This window comes from Erigeron canadensis, chromosome 4 (genome assembly GCF_010389155.1).
Source record: "Erigeron canadensis isolate Cc75 chromosome 4, C_canadensis_v1, whole genome shotgun sequence".
Classification (NCBI taxonomy): Eukaryota; Viridiplantae; Streptophyta; class Magnoliopsida; order Asterales; family Asteraceae; genus Erigeron; species Erigeron canadensis.
In genome coordinates this window covers 18,546,298-18,570,664 of record NC_057764.1, presented here as the reverse complement: position 1 = coordinate 18,570,664, position 24,367 = coordinate 18,546,298, and the positions used below count along the sequence as shown (strand labels likewise).

Here is a 24,367-nt window from a genome sequence, read left to right as displayed (position 1 = left end):
TCTTGTTAAAGGGGTCGAGGTGGGGAAAGACATTTTGCAAATTTCTCATTTGCTCTATGCAGATGATTGTGTCATACTTGGTGAGTGGAATCGTGAGAATCTCAAAAATGTGGCCAGGGTACTCAGACATTTTAATATGTGTTCAGGGCTCAAGATTCACCTAGGAAAGTCTAATTTGTATGGAATCGGTGTTACGGGTGACGAGGTGGCTAATATGGCCAAAGTGGTTAACTGTGCCGCTGGAACGCTCCCCTTTAAGCATTTGGGAGTTTGGATTGGGGCAAATATGAACAGGATAGTCAATTGGAATTTCATTATTGACATATTTGACGCTAGACTGTCCCGTTGGCGTGCTACTAGTTTGTCGATGGCTGGCAGAATCATTCTCATTAAATCAGTGTTGGAAAGCTTACCTACTTATTCTTTTTCACTGTATAAAGCTCCTCAGAAGGTTATCGAATGTTTAGAGGTTCGAATTAGAAGGTTTCTTTGGGGTAGTTCGAGTGATGGTCAGAAAATTCATTGGGTGGCATGGGACAGAGTCGCTTCACCTGTTGATATGGGTGGTCTTGGGCTCAGCAAACTTAGGGACACTAATGTCGCACTTCTTTCAAAATGGTTGTGGAGGTTTAAAAATGAACCTAACAACTTATGGAGAAGGGTTATCGACTCAATTCACGATACAAAGAGGGGTTGGCTTCATGTCATGGTGAATAAGTACTTACCAGGCACTTAGAATAATATTGTCAAATGCTTTGAGTCGGTTAAGGTGGCTGGAAAAGGAATTAACTGTTTACTTAAAGATGTCGTGGGCAATGGGCACGATATTAGTTTCTGGTTGGATAATTGGATAGGTGAAGAGCCGCTTAGACATAAATATCCTCTTTTATTTAAGCTTGAAAAGAAGAAGAAGGCTATGGTGGCTGACAAGGTAGTCGGGGGATTGGGCAGTAACTGTATAAATTGGGATTGGATCAAAAAACCATCCAACAACGAGGAAAAATGAGAATTGGTCAGCCTTGAGAGAATGATGGAAGGGGTGGTCATGGGTACTAGAGTGGACAGATGGGTTTGGTCGGGTAGTAAAGATAAAGTCATGACGGTTAGAAGCGTGAAAGACTTCATTAATAGTGGCCAGGATTTTAGCGGCAGGTTTGTTTTTGAATGGTGCAAATGGATTCCAAGGAAATGTAATATCTTCTTATGGAGGGCGGCTATGAATAGAATCCCTACGTCTGAAGCTTTACAAGTCCGTAACTGCCACATCCCTGATCCTATGTGTGTCTTTTGTGGGGAGGAGGTGGAGACTGAGGAGCATGTTTTTTGCAAGTGTATCTTGGCGACCAAAATCTGGCAGTGGGTACAAGACTGGTGCAAATCGTCCCCTTTCTTTGTCTTCGACATCAAGGACCTCTTATTGTATCACGAACATCAAAGGAAGAACGACATTGAAAGGGTGGTTATAAAAGGTATCATCATGATGAGTTGCTGGTTCATTTGGAAGACAAGGTGCGAGATCAAGTTCAACAACGGAAGCGAAAATGAGAAGACTATCATGCACAACATCAAGTCAATGGAGTATTTGTGGTTTTGTAATAGATCTAAAAACAATAGGGTGTCTTGGACCGATTGGTGCTCTTTCAAGTTCATGTAAATATTTGTACATATATATTGCCGGCGTTTCGCTGGGGTGAGTTATCAATAAAATTTCACTTTTAAAAAAAAAAAGATTACGAAGAAAAAAACGTGTTCGAAGAGAATAATTTATTATTTTATTGTAGGTAAAGAGGTAAAATTAAACTTTATTATAAATTTTCTTGTATAGTATATAGATTTAATGTTGTAAATGAAATTTCCGTTTGTTATTTTAATGTATTTTGATGTACTATTGGTAGTATATGATGTAAATGAAAATAAATACTAAATTTAAGTGGCTTAAAAATCCTTTTTCATATTACAGTGGCCTAAAAGAAAAAAATTTAAAAATTACTGTATGTAACATTATCTCTTAAATTGAATTACTTAATAATTTACCGTGCCGGCCCATAGTAAATTGACCGCGTTCGACTGGCATACATTCCATGCCACCCCACTAGCCAAAATAAAGTGGAAAAAGCTGTACAAAACCGAGTAAAAAACAGCCGTCAAAAGCCGGCCGCCAAAATAGAAACAAAGTTCACCGTAAATCACTCCACACGTACACACTCTACTTTAATCCTAACCCTCCATCTCTTCCACTAATCGTGTCTCCATCTAAACCTTTTATATTCTCCACGTGTCACACTCGTATTCGTTCAATGACATAGGATTCTATTGAAACAAAAAATACTTATTTAAAAAGAAATCCACGGTATAGCCGACTCAAACCGACCATATCATCCACGTCACCACTAACTTCACCAATGAAGCTTCCTTCATCCAACCACATACTCCCACGTGTCCTTTTTCCCCAACGGCTAGTTTTTTACACTACTTTAACTTCAGAAAATGAGAAAATATCAGAAAAATTCTAGTCATTTCCACTCAACTTTTTAAAACTTTATATATACAAAACACTATACATATACATATATTTTTTTAGATATATTCAGATATTTATATATTCAGATATTTATAACTGGTGAATATAACTTGCAAAACACTTCCACAATATTTGCATCAGATTTTGGAACCGTTACAACAACAATCAATCTAAAGTTACTTCAAATTCAAGGTTTGTCTGTCTCTGTGTCTGTGTTTTTCTAACAATTTGATATATATATATATATACATATATAAGTATATATATATATATATAATATAATAGAAGTACTGATTTTGATTAAAATGAAAAATGTATCAGGAATGGCGATGGGTGTAGTGAGAAGAACTAGTTCATTTGGTAGAAAGAGAATATTCATTTCAAATGAAATAGAGGATATTGATATGATTTCTTCGCCTTCGAAAAAACCATCAATTCGAAAAGATTTTGGTCCTCAGGTTTCATTTCTCGAAGCTCTACCTCAAGATATTTTGGTATGTTTTCAATTTTCATTCATGTTTGAAAATATATTTTTTCTAAAGTGTATTTTAATGTAAATTTATATAAATTATTGCAGATTAGAGTTTTGTGTGGTGTAGAACATGATGATCTGAAGACTCTTGTTCGTGTTTCGAAGCTAATTTGTGAAGCTGTAAGTTGTATTTTTATTTTATATAATTTGTATGTTTTTTTTGGTATTTGGTAAAGTTATATGAATTTATTTGTTGATAATTTTTGAAAATCGATTTGTGTATTTTGCAGGCTATGCTTGCAAAAAAGCTACATTTTGCATATAGTACACCAAAGAAGGTCCCTGCTTTTAGGTGTGCCTTAGATCAATCATCAGTACTCGCTGTTGATGAAATCGAAGCTCCAAATGCTCCAAAACGATTGAGAGTGACTCGTTCTCGATTGGATAGGAATAAAATTGGGGATCTCTCTGTGGCATTGTTTGGTACAAATGATGAAAATGAAGAAGGGATGTCCAAGAAGAATTTGTTCTATGGGATGGAATTTTAGTTGAATATTATGCTCGATTTTTGTGTATACGAACAGGTTATTTGTAGAAAAGGGTAAAGTGTTGGTACATTAGGCAATTTGGGGTTCTTCAATTGTTGCATTGAAGATGTTAGTTTGGTTTGTGCTTAAATTGCTGTACATTTAGGACAGAAAGTATACACACACACGTAGTGAAGAGATTTTCCAAGTCTGTATTTATATGGTCGGTTTTATGTAAAAACTTTCAGTTCAATGTAAACTTATTTCTCTGTTCAAAAAGAAAAAAATGTAAACTTATTTCTTGTTTTTCTGTTTATAGTTTCAGCTCTATCTAATACATAATCATGTGAAATAGGTATGAACTTTCGGTTACTTAATATAGTTTTTTGGACACTTCAGTTAAAGCTTGTGTTTTCTTGAAGTAAATGTGCTCATGTCGAAGCATATTTATATGTTAACTTTTTGTACAAATAGTACGACACATTGATGAAACATACATTACAAAAGAATCAAGTCAACTCAGAAAGTCATATGAGACTTTTTCTTATATAACATTTGCCAAGTCTTTGATAAAATTGCCTGGTAAATGTGCTCATATCTAATTTATACTTTGCAATGCTATATGATAAAATTGTCTGGTCTTCGATAAAAGTCATTGGCCAACCTATATTGTGTCAGCGCTTAAAGTCAAATAAGACTTTTTCTTATATAACATTTGAAAGGTCTTTTGCCAAGTTCCTTCGGAGATGCTCAATGAATAGATTAATAGACAGATATAAATAACTTAATATGGGCATACGATAGTGTACCATGACAGCTGATTTGGAGGACGCTACAAGCGAAAGGGGTTACCGGGAGATACATTAGGGTTATTAGGGATATGTACGATAGGGTGAGGACCGGTGTTCGAACCCCTGTGGGGAACACGGAACTTTTCTCGGTAGATATGGGCCTACACCAGGGTTCGGCGCTTAGCCCATACCTTTTCACGTTGATCCTAGACGAACTGTCCAGGGGCCTACAGGAGGAACTACCGTGGTGTATGATTTTTGCCGATGACATTGCGCTGATAGCGAGATCGACGGAGGAACTAAACCAGAGGCTAGAGAAATGGAGAGAAGCCCTTGAAGACCATGGTTTGTGCGTGAGCCGAGAAAAGACAGAATACCTTAGATGTGACTTCGATAACCAAGAGATAAGACAAAATGGGGATGAGGTTATTAGCATTGGGGGCCGCATATTGCGTCCGAAGGAGTCTTTTAGATACCTGGGATCAGTGATACACAAATTGGGTGGGATAGACGACGACGTGACACATCGAATCCAAGCCGGATGGATGAAGTGGAAAGCAGCTACGGGAGTCATGTACGACAAGAGGATCCCGCTAAAGCTGAAAGGGAAGTTCTATAGAGTGGCTATTAGACCGGCTATGCTATACGGGTCAGAATGTTGGGCGATGACGAAAGCCTAAACGGCTCGAGTAAAGGTGGCTGAGATGAGGATGTTAAGGTGGACTTGCGGGAAGACCTTAGCAGACAGGATCCCGACGGGAGTTTTAGAGCAGAACTTGAAGTAGGGACCATCATTAACAAGCTAAGGGAAGAGCGCTTGAGATGGTTTGGCCATGTTAGGAGAAGGGATGAAACTGCATCACTAAGGAGAACGGAGTCTATTCACGTGGACGACATACGAAGAAGGGGACGACCAAAGATGAGGTGGGAGGATCGATTAGCGAAGGATCTAATTGAACTTGGCCTGTCGGAGGACATGACGTCGGATAGGAAGACATGGAGAACTAGGATTAGAGTAGAATAGTAGGTTAGGGTAGGACTTTTGGACGACCTAGATAGTCTTCTTTTCCCATATTGCCTTGCCAAAGGAGGTTTGCGAGGGTTTGGCCTAGAGAAGTGGCTTAGCTACGCTACAGAGGACTTTGACGTGACAGGAAGAGTGGTAGGTAGAGGGAGGTGGAAGTACGGAATTCCGAATGCTTTAGAGGAGCTTCTAGGTAGAGGTAGTGGAATGCGAGGGTAAGACATATGGGTTTTAGATTAAGTAGACTTTTTATTTAGACTTTGGTTCTCTGTGACCTTTCGTAGGGGTTTTTGGCCTTGAGTCTCGAGAGGCCTAAACCGAGGGGGGAGGTTACTCTTGTGTTTGTTTCCCCCAAGATGGCTGTCGGGGGACATGACCAATGAGAGTTTATCTAGAGGACTAGGGGTTGAGGACTAGTTTATTGGTTTAGAAGAGCAGGTGAGAGAATTAGGATTAGGATAGCTAGGTGGCCTAAGGTCCTTTTTCCATAGGTTGTTTAGAAGTAGTTACTGTCTTGGCTCAATCGGGATCTTTTCAGGTTTTGTCATTTCTTATTTATTTGTATGTTTGTCTTGTTGTTTCCCACTACTTGTTCGAGTTACGTATTAGTTTGCCACTTATATGTTGTTTAATATGTCCAATATGGTTGTTTTCGTATTTGTATTTGTATTGTCAAACATGTTTCTAAGATATCGGTAGGACGCATGAGTGATAAACGTTCGACCCGCATAGTAGCCGGACCCAGCAGACAGGTATTTTTTCTTTTCACATTCTCGGCAGACAGGCATGATTTTCTAAACATTTCTTATTTTCCGTCTTGCACTCCTTTGTGGCCGGAGGTCCCTATGGAAGCAGTCTCTCTACCTTTGTGTAGAGGTAAGACTGTCTACAGCTTACCTCCCCCATACCCCGCGCAGGGATTGGGTCCTTTTGTTGTTGTTGTTGTTGTTGTTGTATATAAATAACTTAATATTTCTTAGATATTAGCTAAAAAGTTTCATATTGGTCATGTAAGAGTTTGAGACCCTAATTCAGTCTTACAAAAAAGTTATCAATTTTATCAATTTTGACATATGGTTCGATACATTCCCATTCTAGGTGTCATCTAAACACATTTTTAGTAGCAACTATCGATAGATGAATTGGTACTTAGATAGGTTCGTACTTGTGAGGACTTGAGAATTAAAGGTCTTTATAAATCCAGGTATCGACAACATGCCGGGCTGGAGACAAGGCTATTGCCTGGAATAATCGGATTTTCTTTGGAATTGGAGTTGGATATGAAGACACAATGCCGGCCGAGCCTAAATTTGCCATTAAAAAAAGGGAGATTATCATATTTCTCCTTCTTAACCTTTAAAATCACATATATACCCAACTAAATTACATAATATCAAAAATAACCAAGCTAAATGCTAAAACTCTCATATTTATCCCTTTCATTAATTTTTTTTTTTGGTAAAATCAATTTCACACAATTAAATCTCAATCTTGCCTCTAATATTATACTATCAAAAATGTATTGATAAAAATATATCAATCATGCCTCAGGTATACTATCAAATGTATCTAAAAAACATTACAAGAATACAAGGAATGTATCAATGTTCCCAAGCTAAGGGAAAGAAAGTAAGAATAAAACTTCGCAGTATAAATGATGTTTCGCATAAGGTAATAATTGTTTTTCAATTGGTTTTAGAAAGAAGATCTCAATTGGTTCGAAAAGTAATTATGATTTTTTCTTAATTTATAAAGTTAATATATACTTTTTTTAAAAACAAATATTCGTAACTACATAATGAATGTTATTGGTAAAAGTTTGGCAACTTACCTATTTTTTTTATTTAGACACACTTTTGATGATATTTACGGTAATTTATTTGTTTAAAATTATTTTTCTTAAATTTATATAATGAAATGGGTTAATATGAGAATTTTAATATTTATATTGGTTATATTTGATATAATGTTATTTACTTAGGTATATATGTGATTTTAGAGATTAAGAAGGGGATATATGAGATTCACCCTTAAGGGGCCTAAACACAGTTTTAAAAATAATAATATTCTACAACATGTATTTCTCTCATCTTTCTTGACCAAAAAAGTATTACATCTCAGGTTACAACATCTCGATTTAGTGCACTTAAGCACTTCAATTATAAATCTTACAAAACTATAATATCATAGGAAGCTTTTATGTTTTTTGAGCTTAAAGTTTTAGACCTTCTAAAAGTTTTCTATAAAAACTACTCAATAGATCATTCATAATTTGTTTATTCAACTAGTTATTTTTTGATTTTATTTAAGAACTAATGGCCATCAATAGTTATATGCAAAAGTTGTAACAATAGAACTCGTTAGAACCATACTTGAAACCAGAAAAAGTTTAAAGCCCGGTCATGGTTATTGTGTTATGTATCAGAATAATAGCTAGTGGGATAGTGTGTTCTTGGTACTTAGTGATGTAAGCAGAGTGAAAAGGTTAGAATTTAATTAGTACGAGTATACATTTTGGCAGAATTTGTGAGCTGGTTGAATGGGATCATAATAGTTTGAAAAGGGCAGCTATGAAGGCGTCTGGAATTCTGGCCAGTGATGTAATTAAGGTATAAGATGTTGGACTTTGTACAATTGAGTCTGTACCATACTCTACTAGAAAAGAGGTTTTGCAAATTAAAGGAATCAGTGAAGCTAAAGTGGATATGAATGTGAAAACAGCTATGAAGCTGGGTTATGGTTCGACTTTCATTGAATTTCTGGCAAAGTACTTTGAGGGCCAATTCACATCTCTGCACAAAATATCCAGAATGACACAAAATCTCCACATCTCAATATTACTAAAGTAGCCGAGGAAGTATCATTGCTTGAAAAAATATAAAGCCCCGGTCTAATTACATTATTGGCAACCTTAATTTGGCCTTTCACTAATTAACAAGGGCTGTGATGTGAACGAATGGGTGATGATGCAAAAGAGTTTTAACCAGAACAATGGCTCGATGAAAGTGGTTGCTTTCAGCCAGAGAGGCCTTTCAATGCCATTATTTTTTTCTTCCTAATCATATAAATTCATGGTCAATAATGGGCAAACAAAACCTGAACTCAAAATAAAACACCTTCGAATGTCCGAATTATATAGATAGCTCAATTAGGACTAAAGTTGACTGACTTATTGATATAAAATGTACAACAGCTTAACGTTGTCTAGGTATGTTTTGACATGATTAGTATTTCTGTGTGTTGCTAACACGTGCAGTCGTGCAGGACACAGAATTGGTTTTGCGCAGAGAACTTGTGTACATGCAAACTAAGATTTTGCTTCCATATTCGCAGGCGTGACACATTACTTTTCAAGCTCAACCTTTGAATCATAATAACCATACGTCTATACGCATATGGGAGATCCTACCTTGGATCCACCATAAGAGAATACTAAACCACTTGACTGATTGTCCACAGCCATATTGATTTTTGTTGGTTAAATACCTAACTAGTATACATTATACTGATCAAAACCATACTTTTTAATGCTTTCTGCCGGCTTTGCAACAGTTATATTTGAATGCTCACTAGCAAAATGGGTTTTTGTAGCTGTTGTCACTTACGCCTGCAAAATTATGTTTATACTCCATTTAAGTTTTACGGGATGTTTATAGAAGACTATAAGCTAATTGACTGTATTATCAGTGTGTAACGGATTCAGTTTTTGGTTACCATGTTCCATAAACTCTGTGTATGCAACTTTTATCCAAAACTGAAAAGTAAAGCAAATTCACATTGTAGTCTGAAAAGCATAGCTAAATTCATATTTGTTTGTACAATGGATTAGGTTAAAGGATTTGGAGGTGTTTGATGAGTTGGATGGCGATTCCCTGCTGGTAAGGTGTGAGAACCTTTTGTACGCCGGTTTAGATGTGTTTTAGATCTCTTAGGGTTTTGCCCGTGGATCTTGTATGTGTTTTAGGGTTTTGGCCGTAGTAGGCATAATAATAATGATTAGGGTTTTCCCCCTTTTATAGCTGATTTTTCGTGGAGAATAAGTCTCTCACGTGTTTTGTATCTTTGGTAACGATCTCCTTTATTTAAGGAAGTGATATGATCGTATCTTTTCATGTTTATCTTCTTTTCCCCAGACTATGTGATACCCTGGGTGATCTTTTTAGCCTACCTAGGGTGAGGCTTTATCCTGGGTGACGATGGGTACACCATCAAGCCCCCCAGACTAATAATATGATATGCCAAGATCGTGTTGTTAGTCTTAGCCGAAGAGTTAATTCTACCCACCCTTCCCCCTGTGTGCAGGGGGTTCGTGACTTATTCCTCAAGTAGGGTTTTTCGGGTCGTGTATATCACTTCTAAGAATAAGGGATTTGATTTGATCTTCTTTCCCTAGATATGGGATTCTTGATAAATGCAAATCTGTTCCTTGTTTATCGAGAGTGAAACGTACCCTTCAAGCATACCCTGCGTGTTTGCATCTAGGAGTCCGCTGTCTTTCAGAAGGTTTTTGAAAGGGACGATTTTGTACTAAAACGAATCTTGAATGGCCTTTTTTGCAAATTGACGGTAGTGCGGTTCATATCCCTATATAAGGTAAGCAATTGGATCCGGGTTTTTGTTTTTCACTTTTGTTGATAGATTCCATAAATAGATGAAGTGGGGTTATCGGAAAAAGATGAGTGTTTTCTGCAAGCATGGCCGGATAAAGACTATTGGCCAGAAGTTTAAGCTTGGTGCCAGGTCGTATGTGGATATGATAAAAATTCACCGGTTGGAGTCGGATCTGGAAATCCTACGGCGGCGTTTTGAAGATTGTGGCACGTCCGCTGGTTTTGCCTCTGTTTCTTCTGACGATTGCTCCTCCGATGTTCAAAATTTGAAGCGAGCTCTAGATATTAAAGATATCCAGCTGCAGACCGCTCGAGATGGGATGGTGAATAGAGAAAATCAGTTGCAACTTCTTCGTTCCGATCTATCAGCTCTGCAGGTGAAGTATAAGAAGGTAATGACGGAAGTAATTCCTTTTGTACACCACTTGACCAAGGTGAATCCACATTCCGGGAAATCTCTTGTCGACCAAGCTGCTTGTGAAGATTTTGATATTTATAAAATATGCCCGGATTCGTCGGTTGGGTCATAGTCATGTTCTCGGATTCTTCATCCGATTTTTAGGTTTTGTACTCGGATTCTTCATCCGGTTTTTGGTTTGGTTTTTTTTTTGTACCCGGATTCTTCATCCGGTGTTTAGTGGTATACTCGGATTCTTCATCCGGGTTTTTAGTTATCAGGTGTTTTATTACCCGTTTCGTAATATTAGCTTTTGTAGCTTTCATCCTTTTCCTTGGTTGTTGTTGGATTACTATCACCATATATGCCAATTTACTGTCTTGACGGCTTCATTGATGGTTTTCCTTAGTTGTATACATGAGCTTGTATCGTGCCCTGTATTATTGTGGGAGTTTGCCTTTTTCCCCTTTCACTCATATTTACCTTTTTCAGGATTTTGTTGTATGCACTTGCTTTTTCAGCAGTTAGGCATATGCTTTGATAAAATCATAGGAGTATGATTTTGAAATGCCATTGCCTTGTTTGGCGTTTTTGGGCATGCATTCTGTTATAGTCATGACTTTATTATAATATGCTTTGCCTTTTTTGGCTTTTCGAAACTATGTGTGTGAGGTTGCGATCCTTCTTCACTATGAATCATAGTTTTTGTACACTGGAGGGTTTGTAACCCGTCCGGTAGGGGTCCCCATCATTCTTTAATAGTGTACTTTAATAGGATATGTTGTAAGAGTTGGAGATCTTCTCTCCTTTTCTCTTGTTCAACAATAGAGTATTTATTTGCACATAAGAGTTGAAGATCTTCTCTCCTTTTCTCTTTTTATTTATGCATATACATATATATATATATATATATATATATATATATATATATATATTTGTTTAACAATAAAACTTACGCAGATTTGTTGCATTCCATGTCCTGTTGATGGGGTTGCCGTCTGTCATTGAAAGCTTGTACGCACCATTTCCGATGACTTTATCGACTTTGTATGGTCCTTCCCACGTTGGCCCCATTTTCCCCAGGTATTCTACCTGGCTTGCGCTGTTGTGCCTGAGGACGTAATCACCGATTTTGAAGCTGTCTGGGTGAACTTTTTTGTTGTAATATTTCTCAATTCTTTGGTTATACGTAGCCTCTCTTATTGAAGCAATTTCCCTTCTTTCCTCTAAGAGGTCGAGGTTTATACGCATTTCTGTGTTATTGTCTTCTTCATTGACGTTTGTCGTTCGGCATGTGGAGACTTGTATTTCCGCAGGTAAGACTGCTTCTGATCCAAAGGCTTGGGAGAATGGGGTTTCCCCATTGCTTTGCTTGGGTGTTGTACGATGTGCCCAGAGTACCAATGGTAATTCATCCACCCAGCCACTATGGCTACGTCCCAGCCTTTTTTCCATGCCGTTCACAATCTGTTTGTTGATTGCTTCTACTTGTCCATTCCCTTGTGGGTGATATACTGATGTGAAGGATTGCTTTATGTTTAGCTTTTGACACATTTCTGTGAATGTACCCTCCGCAAATTGTTTTCCATTATCTGAGACTATCATTTGTGGTAACCCAAATCGGTATATTATATATTCCCAGACGAAATTCTCAATTGTTTTTCCATTTATTGTTGCCACAGGTTTTGCTTCTACCCATTTTGTGAAATAATCAATAGCCACAATTAGAAACTTTACCTTTCCTGGTGCTTTTGGTAGTGGCCCCACTATGTCAATTCCCCACTTTGTAAATGGCCATCAGATGTTACCGATGTCATATCTTGCTTTGGTAGCCTGGGGACGTTTGCGTGCAGTTGACATGCTTCACAATTTTGCAAAAGCTTGGCTGCATCTCTGTGCATTGATGGCCAAAAATACCCTAGGCGTAGCGCTTTTGTCGCCACTGACCTGGGTCCTGCGTGTAATCAGCAAATTCCTTCATGAATTTCAAAAATTATTGTTTCCGCCTGTTTGGGTCCCACACAATGTAACCATGGGGTCAAAAATGCCTTCTTGTAAAGGTTCTCATCCATCAACTTGTATTGTGGAGCTTTGATTCTTATTTTTCTTGCTTCGTTTTCATCTTCTGGCAATATTCCGCTCACCAAATATTCGGTTATCGGTGTCATCCAGTTTTTTCCTTCTTCTTTAACTAAATCATGCACCTGCTTCTCGTATATGGATCTTTCTTTCAGGACCTCTATTAGTACTTTCTTCCCCAGGTGTTCAACTGTTAACGAGGCTAGCTTGCTTAGAGCATCGGCTTTTTTATTTTGATTTCTTCGTATGTGCTCGATGTCGAAGCTTGCAAATTGCTTGATTAATTCCTTTGTTTTTCCCAAGTATAGCTTTATGATTTCTCCCTTGGCTACGAATTCACCTTTGACTTGGTTGGCTACGAGCTGGGAGTCTACCAAAGCTTTGATGCTTCTGATTTTCATGTCTTTGGCCAGGTCCAATCCTGCTATCAATGCCTCGTATTCTGCTTCATTGTTCGTTGTTTCAAACTCGAATCTTAGGGAATATGTATATTCTTGCTTGTCTGGGCTTACTAGTTGTATTCCGGCCCCGCAGCCTTCTGAACTTGATGCTCGTCAGTGTATAATTCCCAGGTTTCAGAATCTGCTTCCCCAGTCACTGTGAGTGTCGTGGAGTGAGTTACTGAATTTCCTGTTTCTCGTATTTTGGTAATGAAGTCTACTAGGATCTGTCCTTTGACTGCGTGCCTTGCCCTATGCTCGATATCATATGCTCCTAGCTCGATTGCCCATTTTCCCATTCTTTCAGATTTTTCTGGTTTTGTTAAAATTTGTCTCAGTGGTTTGTCTGAGAGTACCACAATTGGATGCCCTTGGAAGTACCTGCGTAGTCTTCTTGCTGCGTGAACAAGTGCTAACACAAGCTTCTCCATCTCTGGGTAGTTTGCTTCCGCTCCTTGCAGTATTCTGCTTACGAAGTAGATTGGCATTTGTTTTCTTTCCCTTTCTGTTAATAGGACTGCGCTTATGCATTCGGTGGAGGCTGCGAGATATATGTACAGGGTCTCTCCTTTCTTGGGGATGTCAAGGTGGGGAGTTCTGCTATGTGCTTTTTCATTTGTTCGAATGCTTCGTCAGCCTCCTTTGTCCACTCGAACCCTTTTTTGGCCCCGCAGTTCTTTAATGTCTTGAAAAATGGCAATTGCCTGTCCGCTCCTTTTGAAAGAAAGCGACTTAATGCTGCGAGTTTGCCGTTTAGGCTTTGTACCTCTTTTACTGTCTTTGCAGCTGGTAGCTCGAGTATCTTGTTTACCTTAGATGGGTTTGCTTGGATTCCCCTATCCGAGATATAGTACCCTAGGAACTTCCCAGCCTCCATTCCAAAAGAGCATTTTTTGGGGTTGAGCTTCATTTTTATCTTTCGCAGTGTCTCAAAGGTTTCTTGGATGTCTGCAAGTAGTTCTTCCTCCGTTTTGCTTTTGATGACCATGTCATCTACGTAGACCTCTAGGTTTCGCCCAATTTGCTTGTGGAATGCTTTGTCTACGAGTCGTTGGTAGGTTGCTCCTGCGTTTTTTAGTCCAAATGGCATCTTTGTGTAGCAGAATGTTCCTTTGCTTGTATGAAAAGATGTCTTTTCTTCATCTTCTTTAGCCATTTGTATTTGATGGTATCCTTTATAGGCGTCTAGGAAGCACTTCCATTTATGCTCTGCCAAAGATTCAACTTTCCAGTCTATTTCTGGTAGTGGATAACAGCCTTTTGGACATGCCTTATTTATGTCTGTGAAGTCTACACACATTCTCCAGCCTCCGTCTCCTTTCTTCACCATTACTGGGTTTGCGATCCACGTAGGGTACGTGGCTTCTCTTATGATTCCGGCTTTTAGAAGCTCGTCTACTTCTTTGCATGCTGCCTCATCTCTGTCATTCGATAAACTTCTTTTCTTTTGCCTTACAGGTTCCATGCTTTTTCATTCATTCAACCTGTGTTCCGTAACAAAGGTCTGTTCCCCTAGGGTGAGCACCCTGGGGACCCCTGTCATATTTGCGTATTCCCATGCGAATATGTCGATGTTTTGTTGCAATAATTTGAGTAACTTCTTTTTGAAATCTTCTGGCAGCCCTTTCCCTATGGTAATTAATTGATCAGGAAAGGCTGGGTTCACAAGTACCTTGTCATTATCCTGAGCATGATCGCTCTGGCTAGGTGTCTTCACTTCTTCTGGTTCCTCCTTTGATTTTTTGACCTCACTAATTTGTTTAGTTTGGTCGTAACTTGATTTTATCATTCCGATGCCTGATTTCGTTTGGAATAGTACCATGGCGTGGACTGTGGAAGGTACCATCTCCATTCGTTGTATTGCTGGTCTTCCCAGGAGAAGGTTGTATGGTGAGGGTGCTCGTACTACAGTGAAGTCTAGGGTTTCCGTCCGTGCAAACGGAGGGTTCCCTAGGGTAACATCGAGATCTATTTCCCCGAGGGGCCATACGCGGTTTCCGGCGAATCCTGCGAGTGGGCCTGCAGGGTTTGTCATTCTTGCCTTTATTGCTTCTGGTAATTGCAGGAAGCAATGTTCATAAATAATGTCACATTCGCTTCCATTATCAATATATACTCTTCGTACTGAGATATCGAATATTTGTGCTTGTATTATTAACGGATCTTTGCTGGCTTTTTTGTCTCCCAAAGCTGGAAAACATAGATCTCTTGACTGGATTTGCGAGTCTTTTGGATCTTTTCGTTTCATTCTTGCTTTATTAGGATCTTTGTCGGCATACATTATTTGGATCTAAGCGTTAAATCAGGGAATCTGACCATTTTTGTGATTTTTGTGAGAAAGATTTTCCGGATTTTAACCTTTTTTGGTGTAAAATTTTCCGGATTTGAACATTTTTTTTTATGAAGGTTGTGGTGATGAGTAGCGATTGTCCCGAGGATGGCGCCAATTGTTTGTACAATGGATTAGGTTAAAGGATTTGGAGGTGTTTGATGGGTTGGACGGCGATTCCCTACTGGTAAAGTGTAAGAACCTTTTGTATGCCGGTTTAGATGTGTTTTAGATCTCTTAGGGTTTTGCCCGTGGATCTTGCATGTGTTTTAGGGTTTTGGTCGTAGTAGGCATAATAATAATGATTAGGGTTTTCCCCCTTTTATAGTTGCTTTTTCGTGGAGAATAAGTCTCTCATGCGTTTTGTATCTTTGGTAGCGATCTCCTTTATTTAAGGAAGTGATATGATCGTATCTTTTCATGTTTATCTTCTTTTCCTCAGGCTATGTGATACCCTGGGTGATCTTTTTAGCCTACCTAGGGTGAGGCTTTATCCTGGGTGACGGTGGGTACACCATCAATATTTTAGACTGAATTCAGGCTTGAATCAAACCAGAATTGATCCTTTTGGTTGATGAAGGGAAGTAAACATTTAGGAATTCTAATTGAACAATGTAATTTGCTTCAACGAATACGCAAAATGAGTTAAACAATGTAATTTGCTTCAACGAATACGCAAAATGAGTTAAACAATGTAATTTGCTTCAACGAATACGCAAAATGAGCATTACCTATAGTTCATCTCATGGTAGCTTACAAACATCAGGTACAAGATTTGCTTGCGACTTTATTACTAAGTATGCAGTACACACCACCAGCAAAACCACTACAATTCTGGTGTTGTACGTTATGTCTGGGGCAGAGGGGTGAGGCCCATTTATTCTGTTTCTACAAGCATGGATCGCTCTCAACCAAATCCTCTTTTGAGAAGAATTTATTAAACACCCAAATCGCTTCAATATCAAATCATAAGCTTTTGATGGTTTTTTCCTTTGCTGACAGTCAGTTAGCGGGTTCTACTTGGCTGGATCATTTTGTTTTAATATTGTATTCGGCTGCTAAAAAAAAATCATTACAATCTGAATTTAGCATTTAGAGAGTCCCATATTTGAACAAACACACCAATGACATAATGCAAATTAATAACAGGAATACAGCTTAATCAAGGAGCAGCCAATATTCAGCACAGGCGGCTTTTTATTGTACATATCACAAGATCACATCCCTTCCTTCTGTCATATATAAATCATGCCAACTTAAGGATATAAGCATCCATATCTTTGGTGAAAGAAGAAAGCCATTCCATATATGGACTTGGATCAGGTACGCTTGGATTCAACTTCTCGAAATCCACTGTCCAGGTAACCAACCGCTTCCCGCCCCTATCTTCAACATGATGAGTCGAAGTGAAGGCATTATAATCTTTCAAAACTTCTCCTTCAATCACCTTGAACACAATTTTATGGTTCTCGTCATCAACTGCTTCGATTACCTCTTTCGCGGTAATCACTTTTCCGTCTACAAAGAAAACAGTAATTAACTTGTTAGATTTATCGTCTAAAATACCAACGTATTTCTCCATTACTCAGACTATCAAGCCATAATGAATTTGTGTCCCTTTGACACTCCCTTTTTAATAGCGATTTTGAGTCATTTAGGCGGGTTTTTATAAAAGACATCCAGCAAAATTTTACGATTATATATTTAACTTATACACTAAAACGTCAGTTTTGTATCTGTAGTTTTAACTTCTCAATCACTAGAAGTAACAAAGATACCTTTGTATCAAGAGTTTCAAAATATTACTTCTTCTGTCCCTTTAAAAGTGTCTTGTACGTCTTAAATTTTCAATGTCTATGTTTTTTAACTTTGATCTTAAATATCTTTTCATTACGTGTAATTTGATGAAAGTTAATCAATAGATATACTTTATTTGCTATATATAATTTTTATCGAATATTGAATAACATGACAAAATATATTTAAGGTTAAAGTTTAAAAACAAAGACTTTGAATATTCAAAATGTGACTTTTCTAATGAGACAGATGGGATATTATACTAAATTATTAATATCATATCATAATCAATCGATGGATGTACTCGTATTTAGGCAGATTTGAGACTTATAAGGTCTTATGTTCAAAACCAAATGTGAGCAAAAAGTTCCCCCAACCGAAAACTCAAACATGTTAAAAAAAAATCATGTTACTTATGAGGACCGTACGTAGATGTAACATACCATACATGTAGTCTGAAGAAATGACGGATCCGGGAGCACCCCATTGACCAGTAACTAAATCGCAATGTTTAACCTTATCAGGGGACATGATTACGCACTCGTGTAGTTTGTGCTTGAAAGTATCATGGAGCAAGTTGCCATGACATTTGATATCAACTTCTTGAACTAGTGTTCCTGCTATGGTCATCTCTTGGAACTTTGTTTTGCTATCTAATTAATCAAGGCCTTTCTATATATAGACTATTGGAAGCGAGTGTTCTCGGTATCTATTTGGTTATTTGCGTAATTATCGTGTTGAATATGTAGTGGAAATTTTTTTGGAACATTATGATACTCTTACGATAGCTATGTATCGATGAGACGATGACAGTTGCAAGTAACAAATTCGATTCTATATTATCGCCTTAAATAAAAATAGATGTTATTGAAAATGACTTCGAACTCTATAGTTAAACAGTTTTATCGAAGTGTTTATAATCATGTATTAACATTCTCTCAAGCTCAAAATCCAAATATCCAAATAATAGATTATGTTGTATTTTGTATGCAAAGAAAAATTACTGTGGTAAAGTATAAAAGAACATCCTACATCTTTGTACACTCATAAACTTATTTAACTTGGTAAAAATCCTAATACTATCACTATAACAAATTTTGACAGCAAATTTTAATCCACTTGGCATTATATGACAGTATGGCACCCACATGCATTTGAAATTATCTATGTGTTATAGAATTAAGAGAAAATTCAGTAATATTTCCAGTTATTGTTTTTAATGTTTTTAAGTGAATTAATTATAAAGAACCCCTAAAGCTTGTCTTTTATTTTTCAGTTTACATTCCGTGCCGTAACGTCATCCATTTTTTGGCCGTCAACCCCTCACATGACAAACACGTGAGGTTATTGTAGTCATTTTCATTTTTAAGACCAAAAGTGAAAAAATAAACAACTTTAGGGACGAAAGATGTAAAAAAATCTTGATTTAAAAAAAGGGCTAATTGTTTGAGAAGTACCTCAACTTTGACACTTTTATTATTGTGAGACTCGTACAAAAAAAAGTTCTATGGTAAGGATTGAAACCTACTAAAATTACTATAGTAGGACCAGAACCATTTTTTGCTGACGTGTACAGTTGCTAGTTGGTTTTATGCTTATTTTTAATATGTGATCTACCACCTTCCTTTCCATGTGTATTATACAGTAATTAAATATATTCATTTGTTACCTCCCTTTCTCATATCCCTTGAAGGTATAGATGCATGATCAAACAAAACTCGAGAACCAGGATAAAACTGGCCTTACTGAAAAGATGGAAACCCTAGATGATATTATTGATTATAGAGATTTTACCGATGATGAGATTGCTTTGTGGGTCGAAACAAAGGAAAAACTTCAAGCCCTAGAGCATTCAAAAGCCTTGGACTTGCACCAAAAGTCTAGAGCCCGCTGGATTAAATGTGGAGATGAAAATACAGCTTATTTCCACAGTTTCATAAACCGCATAACCTCCAGAAATAGAATCCATGGTCTTAACATCCAAGGATGCTGGCATATTGACCCCCCTTCAATTCACGATGCAGCATTGACTTTCTTCAAAGAGAAATTCAAAGAACCCTTAATGCATAGACCCCAACTCACCTGTCACAATCTGAAAACCCTATCCCGTCCAGATGGCGCTCTCCTCACAGCCCCTTTCGCCCTATCTGAAATCACTCAAGCCGTTTTGGACTGTGGTAGTGACAAAGCCCCAGGATCGGACGGATTTAATTTCTGGTTTATTAAAAAGTACTGGGAGAGCCTCAAATGGGATTCCTACAATATCATGCTTGATTCTACTCCTCGATCAAGTTCCATTAGTCACAGGTGCAGCTCCTCTTTTATCACCCTCATTCCAAAAGAACTCAACAGACTACCGACCCATCACCTTTATCTGATGCATCAAGAAAGTGATCTTAAAAACCCTAGCAAACCACCTCAAACGAATGATCTCCAAAGTCATCTATCCTACACAATCCGCCTTTCTATCTGACCGAACATCCTTGATGGCCCCCTTATGCTTAACGAGATCATCAATTGGCTAAAAAAATGCAAAATCGAGGCTTTCTGCTTGAAAATTGATTTCGAAAAAGCCTTTGATACGGTGAATTGGGACTTTCTCCTATCCATCATGCAACAAATGGATTTTCTCAGCAGATGGATCTTTTGGATTCAAGGCATACTTAGATCGACATGGTCCGCTGTACTTGTTAACGGATGCCCGACTAAGGAATTCAACTGTGAACGCGGAGTACCCCAAGGTGACCCACTATCGCCCTTTCTCTTTATCATCTCAATGGAGGTGTTATCGAATATCTTGCAAAGGGTGTCCCTCCTGGGTCTGATATCTGGCATTAAACTACCCAATTTTGGCCCATCAATTTCCCATCTTTTATATGCTGATAATGCCATGGTTATTGGTTTATGGTCCAAAACCCATATTCTAAATATATCCAGAATTCTCATATGTTTTGGAAGAGGTATGGAAGAGGGTTTATAGGGAGTGAGTGTGGAAGAGGTGGATGAAGAGAGAGAAAAGCTGATGTGGCAGTGTGAAAGAGGTTGCCTTAGTGAGAGGCCTCATAATTTTATTCCTTCATCATCCTCGTTCATCCCAAAACCCAAAATTTACATTCAATCTTAATAAAACTCATTTACAAAAAATACAATCCTACAAATTCTAACAAACATAAAGTATATAAACATGTATCTATTAGTATTATATATCTAACCCTGAAATCTAATCATACAAATTCTAACCCCAAATGAACCACAATTAGTTTTCATTTGTATTTGTATACAGGGGTGGTGGTAATAGGTGGATACGGTGGCGATAATGGATGCAACACGATGGTGGTTGTGCTCATGGTGGCTAGAGTTTGGTGGTGGTAATGGTGGCTGGAGTTTGGTGGTGGTTGTTGTGTATGTTTAAGTGTAAAGCTCTATAAAAAGTTGTATCACCAATAGGTCGGACTTGTTTAGAATCATAGTTGAAAGATTCAACTTGAAACTATAAAAAGTTTAAAGCTCAGTCATGGTTATTGGTGTGCACAACGACCTTCAAGCTAAACATTTGAATCATAATAACCAGATTGTGAATCAGAAGTGTTTTTTATTAAGTAAAACCTATAGATATATAACAAAACTGAAAGAAGATAAATATACAACGAAGTCTTATTCATCAAATGTTAAAACTTAAATAGCAAGAAAGACTTGATCCTTTAGATGCCAAACTTGAAACTGGGTGAGAATTGAATACTTAAACACTTTATCAAGTTATTCATCTTTTGCCCCAGCTACAAAATGCTTTAAGATTATCGAAAACAGATAATAAGCTAAATCACCTAAAAACGATAAATTTATATAGAATTTGTCTAATTTTCTTTTAATTAACCTACGACATATCCACCCCTATCATACACACACATACTTAACAATGGCTGAAATCATTGCTACTGAACTCATCAAAGTTGTATTTCAGAAGCTGGGAGATGAAGCCTTGAAGCAGATAGTTCGGGCTAAAGAAATTCAATTTGAGCTCAATAACTTGGGCAATACATTGTCCATGATCCAAGATCTTGTTACTAATATGATGCTTCTGAGAAAGATAGCTGATAAAAATGTTAGGAAATGGCTCAACAGACTCCATTTGGCATACGATATCGATGATGTACTTTGTCACAGATTGGTTTTGGTCATTTAGACAAGCTGGAGACTTGTCACATATATTGATGTAGATAACTTGCTCGACATGCATTGAATGTAGATAACTTCGATTCACATATGGATCTCAAGCCTCATGGATATCGTATAGTGGAAATCTGTAGATGTTTGCCTTTGGCTTTAAAAGTAGTTGGTGGGCTATTGAGGACAAAAAGTAAGGAACATTGATTGATAACATCTGGTTTTCACTGCAACATCACAAAGATTCATAATCCCTAAGGATTTTGGTCACCTGCATCTATTTTGTTGTTCTTATACAAGCAAGTTGGCTATTATGAAGCCGGCTTATCACCTTTAATGACTGTAAATGACATAATTGAAAATGGAAGGTGGAGATGGCCTAATGGGTGGGTTGGACAATACCCATTTCTGGCAGAAATACCAATTCCCGAAGAGAGTAACAATGATGATAATATTATTTGGAAAATGAATGATGGAAAGGAGGTTGAATTTGTTGTGCACATGGTATGGGAAGATTTGAGAGGAAATGAGAGTGTTGTTAGTTGGAACAAGATTGTTTGGTTCACACAAGGCATACCAAGTCACATGTTCATAATGTGGTTGGCTATGCAGGATAGGCTGCAGACACAAGATAGAATAAGAATATGGAATAAGGATGATGATATGAAATGCCCATTGTGTAACAGTTGCGAAGATTCACACGAGCATCTCTTTTTCCAGTGTCAATTCTCTAAAACAATTTGGGGAGAAATGATTAAGAAAAGTTCTTTACAAGGTATTTCTGGAAACTGGAGAGACATCATCAATGTAATGTCAAACAAATGTACCAATAATGTTGTTACTAATGTGGTGGGAAGGCTCATTCTAGGGGCAACCGTATACCATATTTAGCAAGAAATAAACAAAGGCTTTTTTTGAATGAGAAGAGGGATGAAAATGCAATTATTAAGGCTGTAATTAAGTAATAGCATTACGTTGAGGCTTATGGGATTAAAAGTATCCAGAACTTATCAAGTGGATGAGGAATACAAAAGATGGGGTATACAACCTAACTATGTGGACAAAATGTGAGATTAATGAGGACTGAAATTGTGATTATGAATGGATTTGTTACCAGAATGAGTTTGGCATACAGAAGTTGTATAGAACTTGAATACAGATCAAGTGCAAGTTGTTTTGAGAATGAATATGGTTTATGCAGAATATAAAAAATGTAACTTCTATAGCTTTGGCTTCTTATGTGGTATATGGGCATGTCCATAGTACCAGTTTGAAGTCTATTTGTAAATAACTTGAATTTTTTTTGTTAATATATACTTCACATTTTTAAAAAAAATATAAAAATAATAAGTTGGCTATTATGGTCATCGTGGTCCTCTAATGCTCTATGAATACTTTGATTATGGCATTTGAAGAAAAGAGATCTCAAGTAAGAGCATTCATAGTGGTAAAGACTCATCCTTCAAGAACTAATCCCTGTCAGCACCACATCAGTTCTATATCAGCCCAAGAACTAACCAAGGACTAATCTTCCAAAACACCCACAATACTAAAAAAACAACACACAATTAATTAAAAACAACAACATAGTTCCATAATTTATTATTATTAAGATAAACAACAATGGATCACGGGAGACGCCAAATATGCTCGACAAGATCATGACGAAGACCGTGGTGAACCCCTCGGTCTCGAAGCTCCTTATTGGTCCGTGCGTGGACCGCCATCCTCTCTCAGAAGCTACGAACAGGTACACTGGGGGGGGGGGTCAGCTAGGATTTCTAGATCATATGAGGTAATTGCATGACCCGAATCCTCAACGATCATGTTATGTAGTATGACACAAGCATACATGGTTCGACGAATCTTGTTAACACTAAAAGACCTTGATGGGTGTGTAAGGATTGCCCAACGACCTTGGAGAACTCTAAATGCTCGTTCCACATCTTTTCACGCACTTTATTGATACTTCTTGAATTTTTTCTTCTTCAGGTCTTGTGGGCATGAAAAGGCCTTGACAAATGTCGCCCACTCAGGATAAATACCGTCGGCTAGATAGTACCCCTTCTGATAATCTGTTCCGTTAACCGTAAATGAAGTATCCGAAGCCATATCCTCAACGATTTCCCTAAACAAATGTGATTGATTGAGTACGTTTATGTCATTGTTCGAACCTGTCATTCCAAAAAATGCATGCCAGATCTATAAATCGTACGATGCTACCGCTTCAAGCATGATGGTTGGTACCCCTTTATCACCTCGAGTGAACTGGCCTTGCCATGCTTTTGGACACCTTTTCCAGGGCCAATGCATACAGTTGATGCTCCCAAGCATCCCTGGAAAACCATGAAGTTCTGCGTGTTTCTGGTAGAGACGTTGTATATCATCTGTTGTTGGTCTTCGTAAATACTCTTCCATGTTAAGGTCAAACACACACTTACAAAAAGCATCAAGCGCATCTTTGGAAGTTTGTTCACCCATTTGTAGATACTCATCAAGTGAATCGGCCACATTGCCATACTCCAGCTGACGTATCGCAGATGTACACTTTTGAATTGTAGAAAAACCGAGTTTACCTCGTGCATCTACACGCTGGTTTCGAAACTCAACAAAATGATGAGGCACAGGCTCATCACCAACTGGGGAGAAAGAAGCGATATCGTTAGCTATACGCATGAACAGCTCTTTTCGCATGCGAAAACGCTGCCTAAAGAAGTGTGGCGGTTACTTTGAGTTTTCGACAAAGTAATCATTCATGTAACACCCCACCGTTGGCGGAAACATGAGGTGTCATGAAAAGTACAGCACGACATGGAATTACATAGATACTGCTAAATGAAATAAAATATAATAAATATATTCCCAAAAACATGAGTTCAAAGTCATAACAGTGCTAAAATAACTTATTACAACCAAGTCCATAAAGAAATAATCCAAGGCATGTAGCCTTAAAGTCTGACAATAAATAAGGAGCACTAATCTCCGAAGTCCAGTCTAGCATAGCAATCTTTATCCCTGGTTAACCTGAGCACCTGAAAAGTATACTAAAACGTGTTAACACAAAGGTTGGTGAGTTCGTAGGTTTTATGTCAAAAGTCTAATAAAAGAAATAAGTCTTTTGTCGATTCTTTTAAGTCTAAACAAGTATTAGTTCAATATATAACGAGCAGAGTTACGCCATTATAAGTCCAAATGCCTCAATGTCTCAAAGTCCGA

The 24,367-nt window shown here is 37.7% G+C and overlaps 3 protein-coding genes across 3 annotated transcripts; 1 reads left to right on the top strand and 2 right to left on the bottom strand.

Annotated features, from left to right (window-relative positions):
- The first annotated feature begins 2,603 nt into the window (after positions 1-2,603).
- On the top strand, positions 2,604-3,836 carry LOC122597853 (F-box protein SKIP27-like). Its single transcript, XM_043770428.1, has 4 exons — positions 2,604-2,713; positions 2,843-3,015; positions 3,099-3,173; positions 3,284-3,836. The coding sequence occupies exons 2-4, from the start codon at positions 2,845-2,847 to the stop codon at positions 3,539-3,541; spliced, it is 504 nt and encodes a 167-aa protein (XP_043626363.1). The 5' UTR covers positions 2,604-2,713; positions 2,843-2,844; the 3' UTR covers positions 3,542-3,836.
- A 12,461-nt stretch (positions 3,837-16,297) lies between these two features.
- LOC122596684 (kirola-like) lies at positions 16,298-17,652 on the bottom strand. The gene is made up of 2 exons (XM_043769302.1): positions 17,431-17,652; positions 16,298-16,708 (listed from the first exon to the last, which is right to left on the bottom strand). The coding sequence occupies exons 1-2, from the start codon at positions 17,615-17,617 to the stop codon at positions 16,437-16,439; spliced, it is 459 nt and encodes a 152-aa protein (XP_043625237.1). The 5' UTR covers positions 17,618-17,652; the 3' UTR covers positions 16,298-16,436.
- A 5,458-nt stretch (positions 17,653-23,110) lies between these two features.
- On the bottom strand, positions 23,111-23,845 carry LOC122597081. Its single transcript, XM_043769715.1, has 2 exons — positions 23,410-23,845; positions 23,111-23,325 (listed from the first exon to the last, which is right to left on the bottom strand). The coding sequence occupies exons 1-2, from the start codon at positions 23,843-23,845 to the stop codon at positions 23,111-23,113; spliced, it is 651 nt and encodes a 216-aa protein (XP_043625650.1).
- Positions 23,846-24,367: the final 522 nt, after the last annotated feature.